Raw genomic sequence first — 23,175 nt, 5'->3', positions numbered from 1 at the left:
TAATATGTAGTCATTCTACCATGAAAAAAGCATAATTTATATTTAGTTCCTAATATTTTTTTATGATGTTTATGAGATTGGCAAATGACAGGCCTCACTTAGTTAGAGTATACAAAGTAACAAAATATAGTCTTATACAAATATCTGAAATGTATTTAGGAGGCTTTAGAGATTATATGCAAATAATATTTGAAATTTTTGGGATGTAGAATACTTTTTAAGAATCATAACAAGAAATCACTTTGCACTAAGATTAATAACAAAAGACTATTGTCATAAATAAATCTATATTTCACTGGAAAATTTGATTTTTTGTATCCATATATCTGTAATCTTTCGTAAAAGTCTACCAAAATTTGTGAAAATACATACGCTTTATCAAAGGTTATAGTGCAAATACTTAATGTGTGCAAATGTGTAGATGAACTTGTATATTACATCAAGCCTGTAGAGAAAGGATTAATGTCTCTTTAATCATATTTATTTAGCCATTTAAATTGAGCAACAATGTTATATTGTAAAAATCAGTATTCACAGTGATAAGTGCAAATATCCCCAGGCACTTAATGGCTTAATGGTCTAGTCAGGTCATACATAAATTGTTGCAATGCCATAAAGATTGCACAAAAATAAATCATGCATGAAACAACTGAAAAAGTCATTAATATTAATGAAATGGCAATACTGAACTTTGGCTTTGAAAAAAAAAAAAATCTAACCATTTTCTTCTTTGCATCAGATTTTAATGAAAACAATTTTAGCAAAATAAAATTTACAAAGTTTCACAACTTCTTGGAAAAAGCTCATCTACAAATGTTTCAGGTTTTAACATTTTTCTTTTATAATGTGTTTTTTGATGTGTTACAGTTACTAAGTATTGCAAAATCACACATTATTTCTGCAATATAATTACTCTAATACTATACAATCACTTCACCAGTCACTTCTGAAGTACATTTCTATCTACACATAATATGGTACTTTGTTCTAACTTTATGCCTGTGCTTATTTTTTCAATTATTTTAACTTACTGTTAGAAAGATCTTCCAGAGAATTCAAACAACAAAAACAAATATGCATATTATAATAATTGTCATTTTAATTTCACATGGAAATTATTACACACTCCTAAAATGTGTTTGAGATATTTCTAAAATCTATAGATAGTTACATTCAAAGTTTAATTAAGCAGCTTTTACTATCAATGTGAAAGTGTATATGTGAATTGCTGAAAGGTAAAGGATTATTGTTGCATGATGGTATCATCATCTGTCAGCATATTTCACATTTGGTTAAGATTAATGGTATTAAGATCTCAGACTATCTCAGACTAAGATCTATCTCAAGGGAGATAGCATCTCTATGTGAAAAGGTGAGTTACCCTTTCAGAAATTTCACTTTTTTTTTTTGGTTTATATATATGACACACAAAAAAAAAATAGTCATTAATCCACTCCAAATTCAGTTTGATATTCCAGAAAATTGTTGGTAAAGAAATACAGTGTTTAACTGAATTTTGTAAAAACAAATATTAAATCTTTCCTATCCTTGTTTCAGCATACAAAATTAGTCATAACATGTTCAAATCAAAAGTTTAGATTAACTCCATTATTAATGTCAGGTCTGAGTGCATATATAAGCTATTCATTATTTTTTCTTATTTGCATTTTGGGGACTGACAAGATAAGACTCAAACTCCAGCTATTATGGGGAGGAAGGGTAGAGGTAAGTAATATCAGATATACACTTCTGGTATAGGAAAATTCAAAATTCCAAAACACACCTCTGTTCACACAGAATATCCATGGGGATGGAGGTAACCCAAGGAGGATAGTGCTAAATCCTGTAAAAAGAATATAAAACAAAGACATTACGTGTGGTCCACATATCAGCTTGTACAATTCTCTCCAGCAAACGACAGAACCAAGTTTCCTAGGAGATTGATATATGTCGATCTTGATGAGATGAAACCCTAAAAAGTCTTCACTTCTCCAATGAAGACAAGAGAAAGCTATCTGAATCAAGTGACAAGTCCAACTTGTCAACATGACAGGCAACAAATTACATGCTACTGAAGGATTCCAATGGATAAATAAATAACTGGTAACATGATCCCCAAAACACTCCAATGGAAATCCTGAGAAAGGCATGCACATGATCCAGTTCTGACTGAGGAATATGAGAAAAAGCCACATTTCATTCCCTAGATAATGTATTTGTAGGTAGAAAGAACTCATGTGGATAAAGCAAAACATAGTTGGAATGGTATGGTGTCCTGTGAACATAAACACAAACACATCTGATCATTGATGTCCTCTAGCTAATAACAGAAGAAAACATGATGTAAGTGAAAGATATAGCAAACATGACATCAAGTCAGATATGTTAATGCACGGAGAACCAGTGTGGTATCCCAATTAGGTACCTGGAAAGGGCAATAAGGCAGATAACCTTATAGATTTCAAAAGTAATGACAAAATTGGGATTCAAAAATTTCTTCTTTTATTTTTAGCAGCTTATAAGACAGCCTTATACAAGGCAACAGATGAAGGCACTAGACCTTTGTCAAATCACTTCTCAAAAATTGAGATATGTGGCACAGTGGGATGCAAAGGGTTAAACAAATGTCTGAGAGCCTATTGATCATAAGTAAACCATTTCCTTAGATAAAATCCAAAGCAGGATTTTTAATAGAATGTGTCAATAAAGACACCACTCAAAATATTAATCCATGATGTTGAACAACAACTGCATGAAAGCCAGGTGTAAAGTCCAAGAGTTCAAACTTCTAGATGGGAATATCCAACCAAAGCTGATGTAAGAGAGATGGTCAAGGAAGAAAATACTGGAGGAGTGGAAACCAGGGCTAATTCAGGTGCTCTTATGGTGCCATCAGAATAACACAACAGGACCTGAAGCAAATCAGAGCCAAATCAGAGGGAACACAAAAAGTTGAAGGCACGTCCAATCCTGGCTGAGAACATCTACTCCCAAAGCCAGAGGGTGAGATACTGGAGACCAGAAGGATGAGAGTTGAGCATTCTAGGGTGTAATGAAAGCATCATTCTGCAATGTCCCTAGATAAGAGCAGATCCCATGCAAAACTTGAGGATGAAGAATTCATTCTGTAGGAAGAGCACTAAATTCAGTATTTCTGGTACATGACAAACAAGAACAATTTGGGGTTTGTGTCCCTAAAGAAGAAGACCCACTGTTTGAAAATAAACATCTGGAATGATGCCCTATTACTTTTAAATATACAAAACTACCATAGAATTGTCCAAAATGAAGCATTATCACCTTCCCTTGAAACAATTCAAAACCCTGAGTCACAGCTCACTGAACTGCTAAAGTTCTCAGAGACTGATATGGAAAAAAGTTTCTTCTACTGTCCAAAGTTCATAGAATTCCATATTTTCTATATAAGCACTCCACCCTTGAAGAAAAGCATCTATGAAAAGATGTATCTCTGGCCACAGCAGAGGTAGAGGAAAACTTACTGTTGTGTTGTCCCTGTTCAACCACCAACTAAGATCCAGCTAAGTGGAATCCAACAGTCTCTCTGAACCCAGTGCATTTGTACATATGTTCCATTGGTCCCATAATGACCACTAAAGAGTCATTATGTGAGCCCCACCTAAAGGACTGAATAATTCCAAGGATGTCCACTTCCCCATAAGAAATAGATCTGTGTATGCTGGTGGAAAAAGAGAAAAATGGATTTGAAGAATCACCCATTCCATGGGCTGCAGCTATAGAGGAGAATATTAGGTACAGATTAGTCAGGTTGATTGATTGATTTAGTGTTTTATGGCACAAAGCAGCTAGGCTATCTGTGCCTAATGTCCAGTAAAAAGGTAAAAATAAATTAAATGTAAAATACATAAAAGGAAATGAAAGTAAAACACAACATCATTGAAAAACAGAAAAAGCATAAAATCAATGTTGACACCTAGTCTACAATGTTAAGAGAGAAAGCAGAGTAAGAAAAGTTGTAAAGAACTTTCTCAAGCAAAATGGTAATAATCATAACCCGCCAGGAAGACTAACAGGCAAGTACAAGAACCATCGTCAGTCACCTGAAGTTGGTCTTTCCAGTCCTGGTTCCAGGTTGTGTGTCATTATAGCCAGTACTAAAAAATAAAGTAATAAGTGTTAAATGACATGCAGCAAAAGTGTAATAACTCACCAGGACGACTAACGAGTAGTTCAAACAGCAGCATTAGTCACCTGAAGTTGGCCTATCCACTCCTGGTGTCAAGTTATTTAATGTTCTGGCCATTTTACAATGGGACAGAACATGTTTAAAACAGTGCCATCATTGAGAGTCGTAACGAAGACAAGAAAGTAAAATGTGGCTTACAGTGATTTGAGGGTTACACAAACTACTCACTGGTGCATCAGTTCCAGATAAAAGAAAATGATGAGTTAAAAAACTGTAACCAATGCGTAGTCTAGTTAGAACAACTTCCTCCTTCCGAACCTCATGGAGGCTAGACGGCCAAAGCCCAATATAGAGTTTTATTTGAAAAAGCTTGTTGTCACGTTGCTCACTCCAAGTGGACTGCCAGCTAGCATGGAGCCGAGCCTTGAATACAGGACCATGGTCCATGTACGGAATAGGCACAGTGGTGATAGTACCAGAGCAGATAGATTTAGCTGCCATGTCTGCAAGTGCATTCCTGCGAATACCAACATGGCCTGGTATCCATAAAACTGGATAGAAGTAGATGTCAATGAGAAATGGGCCAGTCGGTTTTGAATATCAGCGAAAACAGGGTGTGAGTCAATGTGAAGTGATTCCAAGACCAGCAGAGAACTAAGGGAGTCAGTATAAATAGTGCAGTCAGAGTACTGCTCAGCTTCAATATGACCCAGGGCAAGAGATATGGCATACAGTTCCGCAGTGAACACAGAAGCTGTAGAGGGGATTCTGCGCGCAACCACTGAACTGCAACAAACCATGGCAGAGCCCACAGAGTCACCTGAATTTGAACCATCCGTATAAATTGGAATAGAAAGGATGTTCGAAAGATATTCAGTAAATAAAAGACGGTACTTCCAATCGGGAGTATCTGCCTTTTTCAGATGACTTAAAGAAAGGTCACATTTGGGGGCTGTAATAAGCCATGGGGGGATGGGCTGACCAGTGGATTCTGTAATGTTTTCCAAGAAGAAACCCAATTCATCCAATTGCACCTGGATGCAAAGGCCAAAAGGAGCAATGGCAGATCGTCTGTTTTGAAAAAGTAAGGCCCACTGAGGAAGGAAAACACGTCACCAAGTGGGATGCTTTGGTAAGGAGCAAAGTTTCGAAGAATATAGTAAAGACAGTATCAAACGGCGAAGGTGCATAGAAGGTTTATGAGATTCCATGTATAAGCTCTGAATTGGGGAGGTGTGGAAAGCTCCAGTACAGAGTCAAAGTCCTTGATGATGAATGGGGTCCAGCATCTTTAAGGCCAAGGGTCTAGCAGAGTCATAGACCATTGATCCATAATCAAGTTTTGAACGAATAAGAGCACGATATATCTTTAACACAGAACATCGATCCACTCCCCAACTGGTTGTAGAGAGGACATAAAGGATGTTCAGTGCTCTTGTGCATTTGACACGTAGCTGCTTTAAGTGTGATATAAAGGTCAGCTTACAGTCAAAGATAAGCCCCAAAAACTTGGTCTCGGGGACCAGTGGCAGCAAAACTTCACCAATACGGAGTTCAGAATCAGGGTGGATACCCCGTTGGTGGCAAAAGTGCATGCAAACGGTTTTAGAGAGAGAAAAATTAAAACCATTTGCCGTAGTCCACTTCAGTACACGATTGAGGGCAGTTTGTAGTTGCTGCTCAATATATCTCATGTTTGACGACTGACACAAGATGTGAAAGTCGTCAACATAGAGCCCGTTTGCAACAGTGAGAGGGAGTTGTTCAGTGATGGCATTTATCTTTATACTGAAAAGTGTGACACTCAAAACACAGCTCTGGGGGACCCCAAGTTCCTATACAAAAGAATAGGTAAGTGTCAAACCCACAAGAACTTGGAATCTCCTGTCCATTAAAAAATATTTAATAAACATGGGTAAATGGCCACGTAATCCATATATATGGAGGTTTCACAAAATGCCATACCTCCATGTTGTGTCATAAGCCTTCTCAATGTCAAAGAATATTGAAACAAGATGTTGGCGTTTGAGAAAGGCTTCTCTGATTGATGTTTCAAGTTGAATTAGGTAGTCCGTGGTGGAATGCCATCGTTGGAACCCACACTGGGTGGGCGAGAGGAGGTTGTTTGATTCCAAGAACCAAACAAGACGAGCATTAACCATCCTCTCTGAGGTTTTTACAGAGACAGCTTCTCAAAGCAATTAGACGGTAGTGTGAAGGAATCTTGGGATCTTTCCCAGGTTTAGAGAAAGGTAAGATAATAGCCTGGTGCCAGGCATCAGGAAAAATATTCTCCTGCCAGATCCAGTTAAAAACAATTAGAAGAATAGCAAGAGAAGCAGGAGAGAGATAGTGCAGCATGTCATAGTGTACATCATCAGGTCCAGCAGATGTACTGCCAGACCGATGAACGGCCATTTTCAGTTCCACCAGTGTAAAGAAACAATTATAGGCAAAAAGTCAGTTCCAAAGGAAAGAGGTGAATGCTCTGCCCGAGACTTGATGGCCAAGGAGGTGGAGGGACAAGCAGAAGTGCTAGACACCCAGCAAAAGCTTTCACCTAGAGTATTAGAAGAATATCAAGAGAAGCAGGAGAGAGAGGTAGCACAGCATGTCATAGTGTACATCATCAAGTCCTGCAGATGTACTGCCAGACCGATGAAGGGCCATTTTCAGTTCCACCAGTGTAAAGGGACAATTATAGGCAAAAAGTCAGTTCCAAAGGAAAGAGATGAATGCTCTGCCCGAGACTTGATGGCCAAGAAGGTGGAGGGACAAGCAGAAGCGCTAGACACCCAGCAAAAGCTTTCACCTAGAGTATTGGTGATGCTCCGGACATCAGCTACCTCTTAGCCATCAGAGAGTAAGATGGAGAGGGGGACAGAATTGTAGTGCCCACTTACCTTTCGAATCCTGTCCATATGACCTTGGAACCAGTGGTAGAAGATATACTAGTTGTGAACTTATTCCAAGATTCCTTCTGGCTTTGACATCTTACCCACCTAGCACGTGCACAGACCCATTGGAAAGCGATGTGGGTTGAAAGTGTGGGATATCTACGGAAAATATCCCAGGCCCGTTTTTGAGCCTTCCGTGCCAAATGGCAAGCGAGATTCCACTGAGCAGCTGTTTGTATAATACAGTCAGTTACCGCTGCCACACAGTCATCTACTGATGGCTGACTCACGATGGCAGGTTCAAGTTCCGCGAGAGCAGTGAAAGTGGACCAGTCTACCTGATCCAGCTTCCACCGAAGCATGTGGGTAGGGTTGTATCGACCACGTCCAGTCTCTTTCAAAAGTATAGAAAAATAATCACTGCCTAGTGGATTATTGTCAACCCTCCATGAAAAATGGGAAAATAATGAAGGGGAGCAAAAGGAGAGATCAATAGTGGTAAAGGACTGACTAGGTGCGTGAAAATAAGTGGAAGAACCAGTATTGAAAAGAGAAAGATTGTGAACAGAGAGCATACGCTCTACAGAGTAAACCCTCCTATCAATAAGAGCACTTCCTCAGAGGGGATGATGTCTATTAAAATCCCCCAGGATTAGAAATGGAGACGGCAACTGTTCGACGAGAGCATCAAGGTCCGATTGATCATATGTCTCTCCAGGGGACAGGTAGAGAGAACAAACAGTGTTGGTATGACCCAAGGAAACACGGATGGCTACAGCCTCCAAGGGTGTGTTGAGTGACAAAGACAGAGTGGGCACATGCTGATCAACCAATAGTGCCACCCCTCCATGTACTCATCCATCACACAGCCTGTCATTTCTGTACAGAGAAAACTGCCAAATGGTGACTGTATCAGCAGGTTTTAGAAATGTTTCTTGTAAGGAAAGACATACAGGATGGTAGGAAGCAATCAGTGTTTTGATATCATCCAGATTAGAACGTAAACCTCGACAGTTTCATTGTATCAAGGTGGCCATTTTTAATGATTGGTAGGCAAAGTGGCTGGAGAACCCTTCTGTTTATGATCACATCTTTTTTCCTTACTGTCCTTATTCAGAGGAGGTCTATCAACCTCCATGGATCCTGCCCTGGATTGATTGGGCAGGTCTTTGTTGTTGGAAGGGGATTCCAGTGACTGAGGATGCAAATGAATGATTGTTTTGCATCGTGGGGTTGGAGAAAAAGATGTATCAGAAGAAATGCCTGTATTTGAAACCGAAGGATGTGGATCTTGAGATTTGTTGGACTGTATGGGAGGAACAGAGATGGGTGTAGAAGGCGATTCATCAACCTTTTTAACCATGGAGGTCAAAAGGTTTTTCATATGTTTTCAAAACAATTCTCTTGGAGGTACAGAGAGACCTGTCTGCACTCCCACTGTAGTTGTGGACAAAGTGCAGCAGCATATGTCCGAGATGGAGTGTCGGACAGCAATTTCCCGAGCCTCAGGATAACTAATGTTATGGGTCGTTTTCAAACGCTGCACCTCTTTTTCCTCCAACCATTTTGGGCAAGAACGAACGTTGGAAGGGTGGGAACCATTGCAGTTGACACAATGTGGGTCCGTGTGACACTCATAGGCATCGTGGTCCTTGCCACCACAACAAGCACGTCAGGGAAACACAACAGGACATCTTTGAGTGGCCGAACCTCTGACATTGGAAGTATCAAAGAGGGTTTGGAATGTACGGCCATACCCTGCAAATTAGATAACCTGCCTTTATGGTGGCAGGTGCACATAGTGATATAAATGTCAAAACGAGGATATCTGTCGGCAGTGTAACTCCATCTTTGCGAGTGGAGATGCGCCTCACTGCAGAAACTCCTTGAGTGGAGAGACCATCAAGAATCTCTGACTCGGGGACGTTCTTCAAATCCCTCTCAACAATAACTCCTCGTGATGAATTCAAGGTAGCATGAGGGGTAACCTCAATAGGTACATCCCAACTGCCTTTGAATTCAAGAGGAGTTCACTGTGTTGGGATGTGGATGTTTCAAACAATATGTCTCCAGTTAGAAGCTTCTTTTCCTCATTTGGAGAGCCAGCAAATCCCTCTAGACCCTTCTGAATAAAAAAGGGGACATTTGCCCTAAAGGTTTTTCTGAAAGAGAATGTAATATAAGAAAATGGGGTACAGGTGTTACAAATGTTGAAGATTGCTGCTCAGAGTCTTCAAGATGTGGTCGTTTACCTACTGACTGTTTTTTCACTATTTTATTTAAATTTTTTGTTGGAGGATCCATAGGAAAAAAGGAAAATTTCGGTACCCACTGATCCCACCCAAAATGGAGCCCTACGAGGGGACGCACTGCAATGTCATGCAAGGACACTGCAACAATGCCAGGATTTCGTGAGCACTATACCCAAACACCAGCATCAGACACAATGTCCACAACACCCGTTGAGAACTTCCAACACTGATACTTGGTTGATTCTAGCCCAAGTGGACCAGCCAATTGACCCAAGGGGGCCACCCAAAGGCTGCCTGTCTACAGGAATTCAAGGCCAAAGTGGTGTGTTAGGGTTAGACCCCTCAACCACAAGGATCCTCTCCTCCCCTTAATGGGTCGCCACTCACAGCAAACACGTGGGTGGATGTTTAGATCCCAGAGGAGGTAAACTGAAAGAACAGAACCTTCCCTGGGAGGTTCCCTCACCACGTACAGGAATCCACACCAAGGGGGATTAGTCTGGAATTGAAAAATACCCCCTAAATACATGGAATACTTTGTGGGAGTAAAAATACTTATTTTTGATTTAAAAAAAAAAAACAAAAAAAAACAGCCTGCACAGCTTTTGATAACACAGTTTGAGCGTGCAGTTAAATGGTTGGAAGTGGTAAGATAAAACTAGCTGTCCATACACTGGTTACTGTTAATTCCCACATGAGTGAAGATGATATGAAAAAACTCTGGCTAACAGGGAAAAAAAAAATGTATGGAGCAGATGAAAGGCTGAATGGTAGAGCACAAAATTGAAAATCCAGATTGTTGTGCACAAAGTGGAGAAAATGCCATGAATATTTGTCAATAATGATATGAAGATAAGCATTTGCAACATCAAATTTTGTCATCCATAGGTCATCTATAAAATAGTCCCCAAAAAGAAAGAAGCAACTGCAATGTAAAGCAAAGATGCTGGAGAAGGCAACGGAGATAAGAAAAGTTGTTGATTTGTCACCAGTCACTTGTCTTTTCTGTACTACTAACAGCCAAGAATAAAAACACTTGAGTAGGGAAGTGACATGCTATATGGCCTCTTTGTGCAAAAGAGAACATTAATGATCCACTACCATGGTTGAACGTCTCTCATACTGACAAGAACCCTCCGAGACAAAAACCCACAGGACCTAACACCTACTGATAAGATTGAAATTTCTCTCATATTACAATGGATTGTGGCACCTCGGCAAAATGACTAACAACTTGAATGAGAAGTGCAATACATCAGTCTGTAGAATTTTGGGACAATCGAGAAGCCAGTGCAGAAAGTGAAGAATGTAGACTGTCCACGCCTACTCTAGACTTTATGTAGTCTGGAATTCCCACAAAAATAGACTGTTTGAAAAAATGAGCTTCTCCGAGATCTCAAAAGGCCAACAGAGGGAGCCAAAGTCCCTCTAATATGGTATCTCTTTCCAAAGTATCCCACAAAAACCAGAAAGATACCAGGGAGAGAGCAGAAGCCAGTAACCTAGCTAAAGTACAAGTCAAATAATCAATAACATCCTCTGAAATTTGAGCAGGGGATCTATGATAGGCCTCAGACAACAGTTGTAAATGTAATAAAAATTCCAAAACTGTTGTGAGAAAGATTCTTAAGCAAAAGGATAAATACTCAAAACATTACATAAGTTGCAAAAATGGTTGCTGAAAGTGAAATGTCTGCCCAATGTTAAAAAGTAGCTATCTGAGCAAAGGAAAGTGCTGGGAAAATATAGTCTAAATTCTCACTGGTACCCCTTGATTTCCCACAAATTCAGCCCCAGAATAAACAAAAAAAGCAGAGCAGAACACATGTAAGATTCTACCTCTCTGAGCCTTAGTAACTGTATGTCCTCCACAGATGTATTGGTTAGTTAAAAATAAATCAGATAAAATATAATATTAATATAATAAAAAAAAAGTTTCACAAGTCATGCATGAGAGTAGCTCATGGGTAATGTAGTTCAATAGCATAAAGTGAGCTCAAGATTCTCGTGATTTATGATGGCACAAATAGCAGTAGTTAGACATGGTTCAAAGAGCAATTAATGGGCAATAAAACAATAAAATTTAATTACAAATAGATGTATATAGTTAAGAGTTTAAAGCTACTTGAAATTATAACATGAAAGTACTTTCATTTATCTTAAGTCATTCTAGAAAAAAATAAAGGTAATTTAGATTTATTTTAATTTATTTTTGGTAGTTATGTGATTGGTCAAATAACCCACCCCATTTTGAAATATAGTAGAGAAAATAACAAAATAAACTTTTCCTGAAAAAACCTAAAATGTATTTAGGAGGTTTTAGAGATCACGCAAATGAAATTTAAGATTTTTGAGATGGAGAAAAGTATTTTAAATGTTGACAAAAAATTACTTTGCATGCAGATTAATAAAAAATATATTATTCAATATATTCGTGAACAATTTGTTTAATTTATTAAAATACTTCAATAAAAATATATTTTTTTATATGTGAGAGACTTTATATGTGTAATGTTTTCTGAAAGTCTGCAAATATTTTGTGAAAATATACATACTATATTAAAAGTGAGTTGCATTAAAACTATAAAGACTTTAAACAACTACAAACAAGTTACATGGTTGGTCAAATTAACCAAGCTCACATTGAGAGAGGTAAAAAGATTGGTTGGTTGGCATTTGATAGATGTAAATTAGATTTTCATTGGTTGGCATCTTATGTTGCAAAGCAACTAGACTATCTGTGCCAAACAACTGGTAAAAAATTAAAAGTAAAATAAAATTATTAAAGTTTGTAAAAAGGAAAAAGGAAATTTTTGAATAAAAAATTAAAATAGCATTAAATCCAATTTTTAAATTTAGTTTACAGCAGTAAGAGAGAAAGTAAAGTAATACAAGTTTTAAAACACTTTCTGTAGCATAATTGTAATTATTATAACTCGTTAGGATGACTAACAAGCAAAGTTCAAATATCAGCATCAGCCACTTCAAGTTGGTCTTTCCAGTCCTAGTTTCAAGTTATTTGACATCACAGCAATTTTCTAATTTTGTAGTGAACTAATTTTACTTTAATTCGTAAAAAGGGATCATGTTAAAAAAGTCTAATTTATGAATTAAAAACTTAAATTGCATTAAAAAGACCAATGGCCTTTAAAAAACTAAAAACATTTGTAAGGTGGACAATGTCACCATCACCAATGACACTGTCCAACATCAGGAATAAAACTTGGGGAAAAACATGTCTAAAATGGTCCCATCGTTGAGAGTTGTAATGATGGCTATTGTGACCCGAGTGTCACACAGACCACGCATTGGTGTATCAGTTCCAGATAAAAGAAAATGACAAGTTAAAAAACTGTGACCAATGCATAGTCTAGTTAGGACAATTTTCCCTTTTCAGTCTTTATGGAAACAAGATGGCCAAAGTCCAATGAAGGGTATTATCTGGAAAAGCTTGTTTTCATGTTGCTCACTCCAAGTCAACTGTAAACTGGCAAAAAGCTGAGCCTTGAATACAGGACCATAGGCCACGTATGGAACAGGCACAGCAGTGATAATGCCAGAGCAGAAAGACTTAGCTGTGTCATTGGCAAGTTAGTTCCTGCAAATACCAACATGGCCCAATATCCAGAAAAACTGGATAGAAGTAGATGTTAAAGAGAAACTGACCAGTCAATTTTTAATATCGGCAATAACAGGGTGAGAAGTAATGTGAAGCAATTTCAGGGCCAGTCAGTATAAATAGTGTAATTCGAGTATTGCTTAGCTTCTATGCAATCCAGGGCAAAAGAAATGGCATACAGTTCAGCAGTGAACACAAAAACTGAAAAGGAAATTCTGTGTGCAACCAATGAACCACAGCAAACCAAGGCAGAGCCTACAGAATCACCTAAGTTTGAACCATCCGTATAAATGGAAATGGAGGGATGGTTCAAAAGATGTTCAGTAAATAGAAGCCTGTATTTCAAATTGGGAGTATCAACTTTTGACTCATAGCTGCTTGATGTGTGGTATACAGATCAGCTTACAGTCATAGATAAGCCCCAAAAACTTTGCCTCAAGGACCACAAGAAGCACAACTTCACTGCCACAAGAGTTCAAGATTGGGTTGAATACCCATTGGTGGCAAAAGTGCATGCAAATGGTTTTAGAGAGAGAAGTTAAACCATTTGCAATGGTCCACTTCAGTAAACAATTTATGGCAGTCTGTAGCTGCCGCTCAATAAGCCTCATGTTCAATGACTGACACGAGATGTGGAAGTCATCGACATAGAGCCTGTTTGCAACAATAAGAGAAAGTTGTTCAGTGATGGCATTAATCTTTACACAGAAAAGTGTGACACTCAAAACAGAGCCCTGAGGGATTCCAAGTTCCTGTAGGAAAGAACGGGAAAGTTTCAAACCCACAGAAAACTGTAATTGCCTGCTCTTTAAAAAAATTAATAATAAAAATGGTCAAAATGGCCACTTAACCCATATAAATGGAGGACTCACAAAATGTCATACCCCTTTAGTATCATAAGCTTTCTCAAGGTCAAAGAATATTGATACAAATTGCTGTTGTTGTTTGAGAAAGGCTTCTCCAATTGACGTTTCAAGTTGAATCAGGTGGTCCATGGTAAAGCATTGTCACTGAAACCCATACTGAGTGGTTGATAGGAGTTTGTTTGATTCGAGAAAACAAACAAGACAAGCATTAACCATCCTCTCTAAGACCATACAGTGACAACTCAAAGCAACTGGATGATAGTTTGAAGGAATTCTGGGATTCTTCCCAGACTTAGAGACAGGTAGAAGCAAAGCTCTTTGGCTGACTTAGGAGAGCCAGCAAGTCCTTCTAATCCCTTCTGAATAAGAAAGGAAGACATTTGCCCTAAAGATTTGTCTGAAAGAGAATGCAGCATAAGAAAATGATGTACAGGTGTTACAGAGGTTGAAGATTATTGCTCAGATTCTTCAAGACAGACTGTTTTTTCACTATTTTATTTAAATTTTTATTTGGGGGATCCATAATAAAGAAAGAATATTTCAGTGCCCACTGTTCCCACTCACCACGTAGCCCTATGAGGGGATGCACTACAATGCCAAACAAGGAAACTGCAGAAATACCAGGGTTTCATAAGCACTATACCCAAACACCAGCTTCAGATATAATGTCCACAACATCTGTCGAGAACTTTCAACATTGGTACCTGGTTGGCCCTAGTCCAAGCGGACCAGCCATTTAACCCTAGGAAAAGCCACCATGTCTACAGGAATTCAAGACCAAAGTGATGTGTTAGGGTTGTACCCCTCAACCACCAGGATCCTCTCCTTCCCTTCACAGGGCAAACATGTGGATGGATGTTTAGATCCCAGAGGTCATCCCACCATGTACAGGAATCCACACTGAGGGGAGGCGAGTAGAAAATATGTATAAAGATACAAGCTTTAGGATAATTAGAATAAACTATTTTTATTTCATATTACAACTTGAAGGTATTCTGGAAAGAATAAAGGGCAATTTAAATTTATTACATGTTTTATTTGTAAGGTTTTAAGTGAAATTAACAAAATGGGTATAAATTTAGGGTAGAGAAAATAACACAACATATTAAGTTTAATATAAAAAAAATTGATATTTATATCAAAGGCTTTACAAATTATCACACGAAATTTTATAAATAAAATAAATATTTTTAATCTGAACATGCAAATCACTTTACACTCTGGCTCCAAATACTCATTCACAGACAAGAATTTAGTAAAAATCTGTGATTGTTACCAAAAGCTCACCAGATTTTCTGAAGATACATGTACCATCTTAAAAATTAAGATATGTAAACTCTGATGGTCATTTTAGAATCATGAACTCAAATGAATCCCAACTGAGCCCACAGCAAGAATTAAGAAAATAGCAATTCTAGATATCCATAAATATAATTTCCAGTAAAGAGAAAAAAAAAAAAATCTTACCATGTAGCTTCTGAGCCATCTGTCCTTTGCATTTATCTAGAGGAGTCTCACCATATTTATTACAAACTGATACTAGTGCACCATTGTTCACAAGGTCCTGGAAACAACAAACAAACAAAACAAGTAAATGAATTACATTACTTCCTTAAGCTAGCCTTTGCTTTTTAAAAGTCCAAAAGAATGCATAAAACAGCTAAATTATAGCATATATTAGTTTCACCAACAAAAATAAATTATTCTGGGGAGACAAGCAGATTGATTTTAAAGGTAATGAAAAGGTTTGATTATTTTAATACAGCATCATTCTCAAATTCAAGACAAATATTATTACGAATGAAAAAACATGGTTAAAAAAACATTTTCTACTGACTTTTATTACTTATTAAAAGGAAAAAAAAATGGAAAAAAGGTTAATATCAATGAAGATGTACTATTGATTCATGGTTACATGCCTATATGAAAAGATTCTATGATCATCCTAGAACTTGCAAGATGTATTTTAATATTTTATAAAGTTAATAATTTATAAAGAAAAATGTTTAAAAGGTAATTATGACAAGTAAAACAAAAAATTGGTACAGCATGTGTATTTAGCAGTTTTGAAGCTTTTTAACAACTGTTTAAATGGTGGAACCCATTCAAGTTCTAAGGAAAAGATATTTTAAAATTAATTCTACAGCTTTTCTATAAACTTATTATAGAAAATTTTACATCAGAGGAAAAGAATATAACAACAGGCACACACAATTTTTGTTATAAAGTAATGAATGCTTAAGATAAAAATTAAGCATTTGAAATTAACTTCACTAGAGAAAAGGATCATGGGTTGTTCAACACACACAGTTCAATGCAAATGTTATGACTTAGATAGTTCATGAAGTGTGAATGTTAAATATTATTTTTAGACGTAATAGTTTGTCAAAAATTTGCTTATGAAACTGTTTACAAACCATATATTGTGTAGTTCAGTTATTGTAAGTTAGTAATTGTTATACAATTGTGTCATATTACTAAAGCCTTCTGAGACTTTCTTGAGTATCATTCTATCATAGTAATTTGTAGTGCTAAACATTCAAGACCTCTGTCAGGCTATAAATAAGCATTGAAAATGTGGTTTGAAAGTTAGTATCAGAATGTGTGTATAGTGTATAAAGGCAATTTCTAAAGTGAGATTATCACAGACTGTGTTGCAATATCAGTAGAGAATAAATAATTTGTCATTCAATCATGTTCTAAAACAACTGAACCAAACTGTTTGGACTTTGATGGAAAAAAGAATTACTTAAAGCTTGGATACAATTGGGATAACCAACAGTGTAAAGAATTTGTATACAAGTTTTACTTCTTTCAATATATTATTTTAAAACAAGTGGACTGTGCACTGTTTGTGTATTGCTGAAATTTACCATCAACAAGTCACAGACACTTACTGTAGAGAATCTGGTCCATGAATAATACCTAACATAATTAACGCAATTAACTTACCTCAGCAATAGCTTGATAACCCCAAAAGCATGCATAATGAAGAGCTGTGTTACCATGCTCATTTACGGCATTAATGTCTGCTTTTTTTCGAAGAAGCTGAAATACAATGAAAACATGATTACAAGTTTCCTTAAAGTTAAAAAAAGTATAACTGAAATACATAAAATACAATACAATATTAAAGACAAAGCATTTACAGTTTTTTAAATATGCAGTTAAAGTATTTTCAGTAAACAGATTAACGTACACCACACCACATAAAGTCTACACATTTAAAGCTATTTCTGGAACATACACTACATGTTTCATTTTACAGTAACTTGGGCAATTTGTCTTTTTGCTCCTTTAAAAAGCAGAATGTAAATTAAACTCATTTCAAGCTTATTTTTTTACTTCTTGCATAGTTTCTGTGAATCATTCATACAAGATTTTTCTATAAATTACAGTGTCCATCTAATAAAACATACATTAATATTAATTTCAATTACACTTACACCTTTTAAATTGTTTGACGCAACAGAAAAAAGGAATATTGAAGAGAGAAATACTTAAAACAGTATATATTCCTTTATACTTTGCCAAAATATATCATGCATAATACTACTACTTGCCATATGTACAATATCTCTGTGACCATGAGCAGCAGCAAGATGTAAGGCAGTATCATCTCCCATGTTGGTGGCATTGATTCTTGCACCTCGAAACATAAGCATTTCAACAATGTTTGCTCTCCCCTCTTTGGAAGCCCAATGTAGAGGACTGAATCCATGGTCATCACTATAAAAAAGAAAAAAAATAATTTTGTAATTTATCAAATACTTACATAGACAGTACACTATTAAAAGAATGCATCAACAGTAAATGCATAACAAGTTATAAACCTGGACTTAAATAGACTAAACATAATTTTCAAATAATATTTAAAAAGTATATAAATACTATAGCATATTTACAACTCACTTGCAGAAAATTTAGTTGAAAAATTGTTTTCTGCAGTAATCTTGTCAAAATGGATAAATACATTTCAAAAACATGCATCATTTTCACTGCCAAAACTTCAAAACATTTACATAAGCTCAGTTGAACTGTCATAAACTTACACAATATGTATGTAAAAAACAAACAAAAACAACTGATAATGAAATTTAAATATCACAGAAAAACATCAAGGACACTGTATTTTCATCTGTCATAATGATATGTAATTTTTCATGGTTAAAAAAAAAATTCCACACAACATTAGATGAAAGGCCTTAATAAGGGCATTGGTCAGTGTATTTAAGACTATAAAATATGACATTACTTTCTTGACCAAGAAGAGAACGTTTGTATGCTTACTGAGAACAGCAAATGAAGTACAATTCAGTTAATGCATATATCAAAATATCAATTTTTTTTTTACATTTAAATATTATATTTTGCAAAAACAACAACTTTCCAACATTAAAAAGTTCTCAAGAAAAGAAATAACATTACTGTCAAAATTTTCAAAGTTATCATCTCACCATCATAATATAAATTTCGGTCTAGTAATAAATGCATTATTTTGGCTTTTGAAATGATACATTATGCTGCAAGTTATAATTTTCTTATACTGAAAAAAATATTTGTTACAGATACTTAACACCTCCTATCACATAAATAACTATTCTAGTTTAATGCTATCCTCTATATGAAAAAAACATTTTTGGGCACACCACAAGCTTTGGAACTCCCACCCATTTGGAATTTACCAATGCCAATGAATCTTTCATACAAATTATCCCATGACAACCCTCCACCAATAGAAGTTGAACAAATTCTCCTGAAACATGCAAATCCTATTCTATTCTTCCAAACTATCACTTTAGAGTGTTGGCATAAAATGAAATCACCAGTTTTTAATGGGGAGGAAGGGTGAGAAGTGTTAAGGGAGGAAAGTTCCTATCAGAAATACATGTTAAGTATTTGAAAATTGCAACTTCTGATATTGTACATTACTTTTTCTCTCATAAATACCTAGAATCTCATACTAAAAAGGTGAAGGGACCAATGCCAGGGAAAGAAAGAAGCATTCTTCAAAGGTTACAAAAAAAAAAAAGTCTGATTTTTGAATTATAAACTTAAATTGCATTAAATCCAATTTTTAAATCTAGTTTATAGCAGTAAGAGAAAAAATACAGTAATACAAGTTTTAAAAGATTTTCTGTAGCATAATTTTAATTATTATAACTCGTTAGGATGACTAACAGGCAAATTCAAATATCAGCATTAGCCACTTCAAGTTGGTCTTTCCAGTCCTAGTTTCAAATTCTTTTGATGCCATGGCCATTTTCTAATTTTGTATCAAACTAATTTTACTTTATTTCATGAAAAGGGATGTTAAAACAAAACAAAGTCTAATTAATAAATTAAAAACTGTCCAGCTTCAGGGAAAAACCTAGGGACAAAACGTGTCTAAAATGGTGCTATCGTTGAGAGTCATAACGATGGCATGACAATAAAATGTGGACTATTGTGACATGAGTGTCACACAGACCACACATTGGTGCATCAGTCCCAGGTAAAAAAACACAATGAGCTAAAAAAATGAGACCAATGAGTAATCTAGTTATGACAACTTCCTCTTTCCGATCCTTACGGAAACAAAACAGCCAAAGTCCAATATATGGTTTTACCTGGAAAAGCTTGTTTCCATGTTGTTCACACCACATCAACTGCTAATTGGCATGGAGCCAAGCCTTGAATACAGAACCATAATCCCTGTAAGGAACAGGCACAGCAGTGATAGCACCAGATCAGACAGACTTAGATGCAGTGTCAGAGAGCTCCTTCCCAGGAATACCAAAACAGCATGGTTATCAGAAGAACTGGATAGGTGTTAGAGAGAAATGGCCACTCGGTTTTGAATATTGGAGAGAACACAGTGAGAACCAATGTGAAGTGATTCCAGGGTCAGTAGAGAACTAAGCAAGTCAGTATAAATAGCACAATTTGAGTACTGTTTAGCTTCTTTGTGATCCAGGGCAAGAGAAATGGTGTACAGTTCAGAAGTGAACATAGAAATTGTAGAGGGTATTCTCCACACAACCACTGAACGAACCATAGCAGAGCCCACAGAGTTGCCTGATTTCAAACCATCCATACAAATGGGAATTGAAGGATGATTCAAAAGATGTTATTTAGTAAATAAAAGATGGTGCTTCCAATTGGGAGTATCTGCTGTTCACAGATGACTTAGAGAAAAGTCACACTTGTGGATGGTAATAAGCCATAGTGGGATGGGCTGACCAGTGGATACAGCAATGTTATCCAACGACACACCCAATTCACCAACTATGCCTGGATATGAAGGTCAAAAGGAACAATATCAGATCATCTGTTCTGAAAAGGAATAGCCCACTGAGGAAGGAAAACGCAATTCCAGAGGGAATGCTGTGGTAAGGATCAAAGTTTTGAAGCATAAAGTAAAGACAGCTGCAAACAGCGCCTGATGATGAACGAAGTCCAGCATTTTCAAGGCTGAGGTCCTGGCAGAGCCATAGACCAGAGACTCATAGTCCAGTTTCAGTTGAATAAGTGTATGATACATCTTTAGCATAGAACATCAATCTACTCTATAAGTGGTAGAAGAGAGGACACAGAGAATGTTCAGTGCTCTTGTACATTTGACTCATAGCTGCTTGATGTGTGATATAAAGGTCAGCTTATGATCAAAGATAAGCCTCAAGAACTTTACCTCAGAGACCACAGGAAGTACAACTTCACCGACACAGTGTCAGGATTGGGGTGAATACCCCACTAGTGCAAAAGTGCATGTGTATGGTTTTAGAGAGGGGGAGAAGTTAAAACCATTTGTGTAGTCAACAAACAGCTAAGAGCAGTCTGAAGCTTCTACTTAATAAACCTCATGTTCAACAACTGAAACGAGATGTTGAAGTCCTCAACATAAAGCCTGTTTGCAACAGTAAGAGAAAGTTGTTAAATGATGGCATTACTCTTTATATTGAAAAGTGTGACACAAAAAAACATAGCCCTGAGAGGCTCCAAGTTCCTGTAGGAAAGAACAAGAATGTGTCAAACCAACACAAACTTGGAATTGCTTGCCCATTAAAAAATTAATAATAAAAATGGCAAATGGCCACATAATCCATATAAGCAGAGGTCTCACAAAATGCCATGCCTTCACATAGTATCTTAAGCCTTCTCAAGATCAAAGAATATTAATACAAGATGTTGCCATTTGAGATAGGCTTCCCTGATCGTTGTTTCAAGACAAATTAGGTGGTCCATGGTGGAGCACTGTCATCACAACCTACACGGGGTGGGTGAGAGAAACCAAACAAGATGAGCATGAACAATCCTTTCTAAGGTCTTATAGAGACAGCTCATCAAAGCAATTGGACAGTAGTTTGAAATAATCTTTGGATCCTTCCTAAGCTTAGAGTAAGGTAGGGCAATAGCCTGGCACCATGCATAAGGATAAACATTCTCCTGCCAGATCTGGTTAAAAACAACCAGAAGAACAGCATAAGCAGCAGAAGAGGGATGGTTCAGAATCTCGTAGTGTATATCATCAGATCTGACTGATGTACTGCCAGACCAATGAACCCAGCATAAAGAGGCAGTTATACTCATAAAGATGATCAGCCCAAAAGGAAAGAGGTGATCACTCTGCCAAAGTCTTGATGGCCAAAAAGGTGGAGGATAAAGCAGAAATGCTAGATACCCAGTTGAAGCTTTCACTAATAGTATCAACAATGCCCTGGGCATCAGCTATTTCCTGCTCATCAGCGAGCAAGATTGAATAGGAGACAAAATTATACTGCCGATTGACCGTCTCAGTTTTGTCCCATATGACTTTGGAACTGGTGGTAGAAGAGTTGCTGGTTGTGAATTTAATCCAAGATCCCTACTGGCTCTGGTGTTTTACCTGCTGAGCATGTGCATGAGCCCACTGAAAAGTGCTGCATTTCGAGAGTGTGGAATACCTACAAAAAGTGTCTCAAACCCATTTTTGAGCTATCCGTGCCATGTGGCAGGCAGGATTCCATCATGTATGAGGATACTGTGGAAAATGTGTCAAGATATTAGGAATATATTGATCAGCTACCTGTATAAAACAGTCAATCAATGCTGCCACACAGTCATTTCTCTTATATAAGTGCAATCCTGATAAAAACAGTCATTTGATGATCACCATTACTTTTTCTAACATAGATGTTACTGACTTGCAGTAGTAATGATAATTCATTCCTGAATTTTCAATCACCTATTTGTCTTTAAAATAGACAAGATAATCCCTGGTTATACTCTGGAGCATGTCTACAAGGATATAGATACATGATTTTTTTCTAGTTACAATAACAACTTTCCTTCCAAATTTCTACATTACCATAAGTATTTAATCAAAGTTGAAAAGAAATCAAACCACAAACAATACACTCACAGACAAACCATCAGTTTTAAATTTAAATTTAAAAATAACTGCATTGAATAATTTTGAATCTGATATTCTAAGGCTGAACTTTGGCCATAACCTCTAATATTCCAGTTTCTGAATTACTAAGAGTAAGCTTCCAAATGTATCCCCTCACATTTCAGTTTTCTTTTTCAAAAATTCTTATTCTACCATAGAAACATAGTAAGCATAAAGGACTTTTAACACTGCTAACAACTCTGAACACCTCCATCATATGATCATTAACCTGTTGACTGCCAAGTATTTCAGCTGTTACAATATAACACTAATGCTTCTTCATTTTGTAACTTTTCTCGTGATGCCATTTTGGATAAAAAGTAAAACAATTTGCAAGTAGGTCAAATGCATGTATGGTGCCAACATCTAGCACTTAAGTTAGGCATTAGTGAGAAAGAATTAACTCGTCCGTGGCACTGCATTACTGATCGGCTTGGATGAGTTATCTCGTCTACGGCACTGAACAGGTTAACTCTTCTACCCTCTATTGCAAAAGGTTCAACAACTATATTAAAAGTTTTACCTCATTACTTCTTTGTTTTTAAATTTCATTCAAAGCTACACGAGGGCTATCTGCGCTAGCCGTCCTTAATTTAGCAGCATAAGACTAGGGGGAAGGCAGCTAGTCATCACCACCCACCGCCAACTCTTGGGCTACTCTTACCAACAAATAGTGAGATTGACCATCATGTTATAATGCCCCCATGCCTGAAAGGGCGAGCATATTTGGTGTGACAGGGATTCAAACCAGCAACCCTTGGCTTACGAGTTGAGTGCCTTAACCACTGGCCATGTTGGGCCTCTTCATTACTTAAAATAAAACAGGAATCATTACACTTGTTGTTGTCTTTTTTTCTGCATGTTTTCAAAGAAGCTGACAACCTTCCTGTATTAAAATGACTAAAATTACTAACAGTACTACATTCATGAAAAACTCACCAATCTTTTGCAAAGGTTATGATAAGC

General features: G+C 36.8%; 1 protein-coding gene across 1 annotated transcript in view; it reads right to left on the bottom strand.

Moving 5' to 3' along the window:
- Positions 1-23,175, bottom strand: part of LOC143255509 (scaffold protein ILK-like) — a 43,145-nt gene that overhangs the window by 17,366 nt on the left and 2,604 nt on the right. The window contains exons 3-5 of the mRNA XM_076511287.1: positions 17,363-17,528; positions 16,752-16,847; positions 15,267-15,363 (exon numbers count right to left, since the gene is read on the bottom strand). Coding sequence (XP_076367402.1) covers positions 15,267-15,363; positions 16,752-16,847; positions 17,363-17,528 — 359 coding nt within the window. The remainder of the gene's footprint in view (positions 1-15,266; positions 15,364-16,751; positions 16,848-17,362; positions 17,529-23,175) is intronic.

The sequence above is a fragment of the Tachypleus tridentatus genome, chromosome 1, assembly GCF_004210375.1.
Source record: "Tachypleus tridentatus isolate NWPU-2018 chromosome 1, ASM421037v1, whole genome shotgun sequence".
Lineage (NCBI taxonomy): Eukaryota > Metazoa > Arthropoda > Merostomata > Xiphosura > Limulidae > Tachypleus > Tachypleus tridentatus.
The sequence above is the reverse complement of the archived record's forward strand: the minus strand, read 5'-3'. Positions and strand labels throughout refer to the sequence as shown.